This window comes from Poecilia reticulata, linkage group LG6 (assembly GCF_000633615.1).
Source record: "Poecilia reticulata strain Guanapo linkage group LG6, Guppy_female_1.0+MT, whole genome shotgun sequence".
NCBI classification, from domain to species: Eukaryota; Metazoa; Chordata; class Actinopteri; order Cyprinodontiformes; family Poeciliidae; genus Poecilia; species Poecilia reticulata.
Window position 1 is genome coordinate 17,087,373 of NC_024336.1, and position 9,600 is coordinate 17,096,972.

Here is a 9,600-nt window from a genome sequence, read left to right on the forward strand (position 1 = left end):
AGAGGCTCCTCTTCAGCAGCAAAGATTTGGATCAGACTGACCTGAGTCAGACTCAAATAAATTTCTCCAAAGAGCACAGCAAGGGGTTATTATGTCCAATTTTAGTTACACAAATCTTGTTCCACACAATCCCTGAAACTCATCTGAGCTTTCTCTCCTTATCACAGACATCCAGCAGCACCTTGTTGTCTGAAATAATCAGCAATTCAACTTTACCTCCAAATCACCAAGAAAATGCTTCAAAACTAGCAAAAACAGGTTTCTTAAGTTAGGCAGTGAAAGCAGTGCAAGTAGATGTATAATTCTTTAAATATCCCAAACAGCGATGATTGGTATATTTTATCCTCGTAAAACACACCAGCGAACAAATTTATTTTGGCGGGTGATGAAGACCACAATACAAAGACCTCAGTTTACCATTCATGAGATCAGTGAGCTCTTTAGAAGAAAAGACTAAATGCAGCATTGTTTGTTTCTCCTTTTTGTCAAATCATGCAACTTTATCTAACCATCTCTAAATAAACTTTGAGAGGGTTGTGGCTGTTGCCAGATGTTTTCTTACAAAAACTGCAGCCATTGTAGGGCATGTTGAGAACATTTATTGTTTTCTGTAGCACATGCTGCCTCCAATATTGTAATTAGGGGGTAGATGTTAAAAGTGATGAATGCCCAGTCCAAATGTATAACCAGGGTCTTTGTTAAACTATGTGAAAGAGAAAACTGAGACTCAATCACCTTTTAATAAACACCTGTTAAGCATTTCTACGTTCTGAAGGACAAAGTCTTGCTTGTTAAATATAAAACCAGGTCACAGCTAGCCGTGATGCTCCCCTATTTTTCCTTTACATTTTAAATATTAACATACAAACTAAGGTGTGTAAATTGTAGCAACCAAAGACAGTCAAAAGCACTAGGATGTTAATAAAGGTGTGTTTGTCTTATTCTAAAGTAAAATGTTTTCTCAGCTTTGGCTCTGCCGATCAGTAATTACATTATTTCAGTTTATTGTCCCATCATAAACGTTTTCACAACTTCCTCAGGATAACATCTTTGTTTTATAGCTCATGATGTTTCAAGCATTGAAATAGAACAGTAATTAGCTGTGTTATAGTCATTACACCGCAGATTTAAAACTGCAACTAAGAACACGGGATCTGTTTGACAGAAAGTAGAAATAAATTAAAATAACAATCAGAAAAAAATACTGTTAATGAGATAAAGGCCTACTTGGTGAAAAAAGAGATACATACTTGTCAGCATTAGCACATTTGAAGGGTTATGTTTGGATATATAAAATATATTTGAAAATGTAAGTTAACAATACTTCATTAGTTTGGGTGCAGAGATTTTCTGAATGACACATTTTAGACTCCAGAATATAATGACTATGCTTTGGCTCGTAGATACTCAGCGTTGCCTTTATTCATCCAATGGGGGTTTTCAAATTCAGTTTAATAAGTACAACGTCTGCAAAAACGCTAAAACCTGATTTTCAAGTGCTATTTGACTTATCCATATGAGAAAGAAATTTTTCTTAATCTTTTGATAGCTTCCTAATAAAAAGGAAGTTATCCTTTTTATTAGGTAACTATGTAATTGCATAATTACATGTAAAGAACAACTATTTTAATATCCTTTTTAATGAGTCAAAAATTGACTCATTTTTTGCGCTGTTCATGCTTACCAGCTCTCCATTTAATTTATTCAATTTTGCTTCTATATATGGTGAATACTAAATGTTTACCACTAATGATACTTCTTGTACAACTATCTTTAAAGAAAATATATCCATGTTACCTAGTTTAGACAACATTTTCTATCTCTAAAGTCAACAACTATTCTGATTTCACCTTTTCCATTTTAAATTGGAACTATCCAAAAATACTTGCATGATGGTCATCTCAATTGTGTGTACAAGTACATAATATTTATCATATGCAACAAAATGCTAATTATATAACTATAGAATACAAATTAGTATAACCCTATTAAGAGTAGTAAGGTAGTCCGATAGCTAGAGTGTCAATTATTGATCATATGACATCTGATAATAATAGACAGTTTGGTCACTAAACATCCTGGGATGGTGGGGTTTATTGTGACTCCTTTAAATTACTGCAATCATTAAAGCAATGAACTCAGCAAGATTGCAAGATTCCAGCCATCCTTCAGTCAGGCCTTTTGCTTCCCACATTAGCTAATTGGGCCGGAACCCACCATGTCAATCAGATTTTCTTAAACAAACAACAATCACAGCTCTGTGGTAATCAATGTGCCACACCTAAGAAACATTTTCTAGGGAAAACAAGCAGGGAAGTTTGAAGTCAATCAGGCTTCTTCAGTTCTCTGTGGGCACAGATTTCGTACCCACCGGACAGTGACTTTAAATGTGCAAGTGTATGGTTTACTTCATGTCCTGATCTCTGTTCAATACGTCTTTTTCTTGAACATCTGTTACTCTCAGCTGTGTTCCTCCACATCAGTGGATTATTCTTAAGCAGAATGACTCATGATGGTGTAATGATGCAACCGACTTTGCTGAAAGTTAATCTTATATATCAAAACTGAATCAAATATTAAAACATCTACAGATGGGAAAGTTAAAATGAATATAGGTTTGGTATTTTTAAACGTCAGCCTTTGCAACCTGTATTAGTGGGTAAAAACCAGACAAATAACTTTGTGGTGTCATATCTGTGAAACCATTACTCATGGTTTTACAAGAATGACTGGTGCCCACAAAAACAAACCTAAGCTCACAAAGACGAGTGCATTCAAACACATGTGCACACCACTGACCTAATGGGGCAGTGTTTTTACAGCTGGCACCAGACAAGAACCCAGTGAAAACAGTGACATGGACCATCTCTATGAATGGGAATAGCCCGGGGTGAAGCAGGCAGCCTAACGTAAAGCTGACACACGTTCAACCACAAACAAATTGTACTGTCTAGCGAAGGATTATCCTTTATTATTCACTAAAGCCAGACACGTTTTTGGCTTTGAACACTGTCCCGTACAGGGGATTTACTCTGTCATTGTAATCAGGCAAAATGCTGAGTTGGTAAAATATATGAAGATTTACAGGGTGGATATTCTCAAGATTTCTCCATTAAAAGTAATTTCCACATACATTACCCCCAATCTGAATTTGATCAGCCTCCAGGTTTGTGAAACAGGGAGTGTATTTTCAGAGTGCTGCTTTCCCCATCTGTGTGACCACAGTTCTGGGCTGCTTTCACTGCATCCTTCTGCCCACGGTTCCCACGCCCCTTTCTGGACTAACTACATATTTAGGGAAATACTGAGCAGCAAATCATATGTTTTTTTTTTCCTTTTTCAGTGCACTCTAAACCACCTTTAAAATAGCAACTGAAAATTGTATTTTGGAGCTAAAAAGTCAAATTCTTATAAAAGTTACTTACGTTTCAAACTCGAGCTACATGAATCTGTAACTATGTAATAGCATAATAACAACTATTTTAATATCCTATTTTTAATTGTATGAAGTCTAGTCGCTTACAACAGCTGTATTAATTTCCAACCCAGCGCACATGTACATAAAAAAAGTTTTATAGCAAAAAAAGAAGTACAAGCTGAGAACATAGCTAAATTCAGCTGAAGAGTACTCATCTGGAATGCTAAACTCAGGCATACCAACATGGTCATTCATGACAAAAAAAAAGTGAGAGCAAAGAGCAAAAGTTAGATAGTGCAAGTTAAAAGTAGCTGTTGGTGGCCAATGGGCTCATATGTGATAATTTGCATATCAAAATTCTTTCCAATTACTTTATTAGTCTCAAAAGAAGGATGGAAAATGGTCTGAGTGAATTTTAATACAAGCTGACGAATACTCAAACAAGACTACAATTGGAAAATTGTTCAAACATCCAGACCAGAGCTTGAAAGACATCTGCGTGACATTCATAAAGAATGAATGATTGAATAACTACTTCCACTGTCCATTAACACAGCTTCTACTCTGCACTTAAAAGTATTCCACAGTACAAACAGAACAAATTGTACAGGGAAGAGTTTACTTGCTTTCTTGTGTGAATAAGAGTGATGGAACAGATTTTCTTTATAGTAGTATTGTGTAGAGGATCCAACCAGTGCTTTGGAGCTATTTGAACACATGCAAAACGAGGCTAAATTGGTTTCAGGAGCATGTACGTGCATGTGAAAGCTCATGGGCGGATGAGTATGTGCACGAGTAATGAATGAGATCCTGGCACATCACAACAGAGTTCTTCTAATGCACTCTCAGTAGACCAGAAGAAGTAAACAGATAAAGATGAAGCAAATGTAAATTCAATGATAAAGGGAAGAAAAAAAAGAGTGGGGTGGGGGGATGGTGCCAGAGGTGAGAAAAATAAGTGGGACTTAGTCTGAGAGGGCAAGACAAGGGGAGGGGAGAGAGGAAAGGAGAAAGTTTTGTTTTTGGAGCCGTTGAAGTCATTTCTGACTTAAACAGTTCCAGATGTAGGACCAGCATTAAAAAAAAAAAAAAAGACAGACAAAAAGAAATTAAGTGAAATCGAAGAGATTTAATAGATGGAGCTGTATTCTATTTCTTCTAGTCTGCATTGAATAGGTCTTTACTTTTTTGGTGGTGGTAGTTGTTGGGAGGTGAGTAGGGTCACCAACTGTATATACTTTCAGTTGTGTGGAGTTACAGGTGGCAAGGTGGTAGAGTGGTATGTGGCTTTCACGGTCAGTATCGATTCTATAAATAGCCAGGGTGGTCAGAAGAATAGTGTGTTGTTATTACTCACACATGCACACAGATGTTCTTTCCCCCCTCAAAAACCTGAACTCACCAAAATAGTTCGCTTAGAAAACTCAAGCAAAAGACATCTGTTTCAATAATGGACCCATTTTTTTCAATGATGTAGGGCCAACTTGAGCATATGGCAACCGTCAAGTCCAGTACGTTGCAGCTGAATACCTAATGGGGTAGTTAAAGCCACTGGAAGCTGAACAGGATCAGAAATTTAAGAAAACAGTGAAGAACTGTGCAAGCATGTATATTTAGTTAAATGCTAGCTGAATTTAGCTGGAAGTAAATGCAAGTCTTTGCTTCTTATGTGCACTATATTTGCATTAAATGATGGTACTTCATAATAAAAACTTTCCTCAAAGCAGGATTTTTTGACTGCTATATGTACCCCTCAGTTTCTCCCTCTCATTTGTCTATAATGCACACTGGGGCATGCGCCTCCCCAGCATTTGTTTTCAATCCCTCTGTATTGGGTTAAGCTGCATGATCTCGCAACAAAAAGACCATTGTACCACAATAAAGAGCTCTGCTCCGGGGAGCTGGTAGTAGGCCACAAACAAAGGGTTGTTGCATTGTCCCAGTGCTAGCTCATGAATCAACTCATCGCTGGTCTACCAACACAGTCATGGAAATTGTGCTGTGTGGATTCTTGAATTGGAACATTTGGATTTTTGAGGAAAGGATTTCGATGGGAGGGTGCAGGAAATTGATGACCAGAAAGCAGGATGCACAGCTGGAGCTGGAATAAAGAGGTATAAGAAGGATATAAAATCTGCGAGGGTGGACATCAATTAATGCACAGAATGAAACTTTAAACTTTGAAACAGTGATGTGAACACTGTCAGTTAAGGATAGAGAAGTAAACATGAGGCTGTGGCAACAAACCAGTATCTTGCCTGGGTTTCAGATGACTTGTGACTTCTCCATTTCTGAATTAGGGGCAAATTTGGCTGCCTAAAGCAGAATACAGTTGTCTTTTCTCTATGGGAAGCTGCTGAGAGGTAAAATACTTTCTTTGTTCTTCATATATGCCTGAACAGTTGTTTTCCTATTCTGACATGTCAAATTAGGAACAAATCCATCAGGCGTTCATTCACAAAGAGCAGCTATTGTATGCAGCAGGAGGTTACACTTCAGCTTTTCCACACAAGGGCTGTGCCAGAGTGGAAAGCTGTAACCAGCACACAGGAGGGAGACTTTATAGCAGAGCAAAAACTTTCTGATGAAGTTTTCTCATGCATGAACACAAAGCAAAACAAGTCAGAGGAATATGTAAACATAATGAGCCCAGGGTTGTACAAGTAACTAAGCAAAGTTCATTTTGGGTTCATACCAGACAAGCCAATTACATGTACACCAGACTTTTTGGTGTTAAGAAAGTGTTAAAGTTTAATAGTATTGTTTGTAACCACATGGTGAAAAGTTAACACTAGTTTACTTAAAAACGGAGTGAAAACGTATCCCCACTTCAGACAGAAGCAGGATCAAAATGACTGGAATTTATAACCCTATTGATAAAGTCCAAACACTTTTCTCCTTAGTTCAGGTATTCTCCTGCAGTTTTCTACAGTTCAATACTAGCTTAACACAAGAAATGCAACAGTTGTCATCCATGTCCTGAAAACATGTGTGTGGTGGCTCTTTAACTACTGTGCATCTGCCTTCACAGTCCACAGACCTCAGGAGTCTGTCCCAAATTCAAGAATGTGCTTTTCCTTCCAATGTTATTGTGCCTACCCTTCTTCTTGATGCTTGTGCACATTTTGAACAAATCTTTTTCCTTCCACTTAACTTGCCATTGATAAGCTTGCATCCAGCCTCCTGGTCAGTCATTTTCTTTGTCATAATCTTTTGTAGCCTTACCTTTCCCATAGAGAGTGTCAATGACTGGGCAACCATCAATTCAGCAGTTTTCTCCATTACTGTGGATGTCCTTATAAGGGCATCATAAAACATTTTTGAGAATCAAAATGTCTTCATTGGCCTTACATAGTATTCAGATTTGTTTTTGAAAACTTAAAAAAAAAAAAAAAAGAAAAAAAAGTAAAATGATTTGGATTTACATTTTGAATTGAATTACTGAAATTACTGAAATAAATTCCCTTGTTGATTATGTTATTATATAAGTATTTTGAGATGTGCTTTTGAAGGCAACATACTTCAGACCTGCTCTGGGTGTAAAACACAAACAATGTAGTTCTAAATGTGCTTACCATTGGCATTCTTTCCGCAGATCAGGTGCTCATAATGTTGCAGGACTCCCCACAGCTCGGCATCATTGTTCACAACCGCCTCCAAGGCCTCTGCAGTCACTGGGGCACATCCGGACCCCGAATCCGCGCCCGAATGACCTCTTTCGGCCATCAGCACCCGGAGCCCTATCTCCTCCACCAGAGCCTCCATGCACGCAGTCAGGCTGATTGCCGCGTACTCGTGGATGCGGACGGAGATGCGAGTGTCCACCATCCAACGAAAGAACCGCCCCACGGAGAAGGAGAGGCCGCAGCGGGCAGACTTGCCCTTCCTCAGCAGTTCACCTGCGCTCATGCAGTACATGGAGATGGCCTTGACGGTGGCGGAGACGCAATGATCCGCCAGGGCCCAGCTCAGCACCAGCCTCATGGCGCTTTGCACCTCGAAACGCGTACACCGACAGTGCATGACGCTGAGCCGCTGGGCCTCTCTGGAGATGCGGATGAGAGCCCTACGGAGGAGAGCGGACAGACGTCGCACCGCTTCCTGGGAGAAAACAGAGGCAGACCCCGTCTTGGCACTCCCACCACTCTCGGCCACTTTGCGCAGTATCCTGGCCACTTCCTCCTCGGTCCAAGGGAACTCCTCCAGCTCAGGTAAGCGGTGGCACTTGGAGAAGATGTCCTCCGGGTCTTCGGGGAGGACAGTATTGACAGTGTCCCAGCTGTTGTTCCTGCTGTTCATAGAGCCAGAGTAATACCACCAGTTCCCCCGGTGAGGGGTCGTCATAAAGGCCTGGGAATTTGACTTGGAGGAGGACAGGCTGAGGGACTTGCAGGAGTCCCCCGCCCCATATCCCGAGTCTAGCGTCAGGTCCTCCAGGGTTTTCATGTGGACCTTGCTCAGACCTGCCATTGTTGGGAATCGAATGTCACTTCGTAGCAGTGAAGAAACCTCTGAAGTTAATCACAGCGGCCGTCGAAACTTCCCGCAAAGCTGGTTAAACTGGTTTACACAACGCAATACATCCCTGACATGCCGACTGTTAGGAGCAGAAGAGAAAATGTGTTACTGCGAACTCTGTCAAACAGTCACAATTACAACCAACTGGGAAAAGCTGAAGAGAACCCGTCTTACCTTTCCGCCGAACTCTGTCTGGAGGGGGGGGCTTTAAACTTTCCCCAAAGTACAACAGTCTTTTGAAACTCGACAGGCCGTGCTACCGCTGTGAATGTTGCCAGACTCGGTTTCATAGATTTAAAAAAGTCCGGTATAGCTGCTCGGCAGTCTGAAAATGATTGTAAAAGACCATTTAAAAAGCCGGTTAGCTGATCCTCTGTCCTTCCACAGCGGCGCTTCACGCACAATCATCAGCAGGAGGCTGAACAACTAACTACAGATGTGTCGGAGGGCGGGGCTGCAGCTGAGTGRCAACACAGTATGACATTATCTACCAATCAGGACATGGCTAACCAACCGAACAGCCAACCAAACAACTCCAAATTTGACTATACTACTGACTGAACGTACCTGTGCTGTGAATGCATCAATTCCCATAATTAGTGACCTCTATAATGCTACAATCACAGTAGAAGTTTAAAAGGTTTAAAGGTAGAGGACCACGTCCCTTTCTTATTGTGCACATACTAGGTTATTGCAATGTTGCATGTCGTCACTAAAATAGACGTAAGACTATGACATTTTTTTTTAAAGCCTTGCATTATGTGTTTTATTTCAAATTATCTGTCAAATAGTATTTATATTTCCTGCCGTTTCCTCATTTAAATACAGGAATTCAAAGAATTTGGGGAAACTAGTTGTCCACACAACTATGGTGAAGCAGAAGTATAAAAAATGCACAAAGGTGGAAAAATAACTTATAACAGTTTAATTTTTGGTTGTGAATCTCATCAACAACAACTTATTTTTCTATTGCATCCCAATCTGTAGTCTGTTAGAAATTATAACAAAAGTGACAAGCATGTGCTCAAGATATTAACCAGAAATCCGAACCAAGTTTGAAAGCCATGGAGGAAAAAAAAGTGCTGTCCCTCGCTGGTTTATGTACAAAGAGTTATGGTGTCTAAAATCTCTTCCAACCTCAGAGATCAACTCAACTATTTAAATGAGCTTAATATTGTGACTCTATTCATATAAATTTCATATGTTAATAAATGTATTGAGGTTTTCCATAACTTTTACAACTTGTGTGTATCAACATGTCTGCTACAAATGTAACTTTTCTTAGGGATGCCAGGCTAATGATGGAGAGTTGTGGAGTCATTTGTAAAAACAAAAAATCTTTATTTTACTCATATATTTGTCTTGTGAATAAATACATTTGTTTGAGCTCTAAACATTTATGTTGGGATCAATAAATCAGTGGTTTGTACTTGTACCATATTGTGTGTCTGGGGGGGGGATTCTGCTGTTTAGTCACTTGAAACTGATACATCTAACATCTGTCCAGACTGTGGTTGAAACTGTCTATGTAAAGCCTGGGGATATGAAAAGTTGGTTATTTGTTTACTCTGATTTATAGAGGCTTAGGATTTTCAGTGAAATGCTTATACTCAATGGGAAGGGGTTTTAATAGCTTAAACATACACAGGTAAATACTCCTCTTT

The 9,600-nt window shown here is 39.5% G+C and overlaps 1 protein-coding gene across 1 annotated transcript in view; it reads right to left on the minus strand.

Annotated features, from left to right (window-relative positions):
• Window positions 1-9,600, minus strand: part of abtb2b (ankyrin repeat and BTB (POZ) domain containing 2b) — a 44,520-nt gene extending 34,920 nt beyond the window's left edge. Inside the window, exons 1-2 of the mRNA XM_008411541.2 lie at window positions 8,111-9,600; window positions 6,994-8,015 (exon numbers count right to left, since the gene is read on the minus strand). Coding sequence (XP_008409763.1) covers window positions 6,994-7,888 — 895 coding nt within the window. The 5' untranslated portion in view covers window positions 7,889-8,015; window positions 8,111-9,600. The remainder of the gene's footprint in view (window positions 1-6,993; window positions 8,016-8,110) is intronic.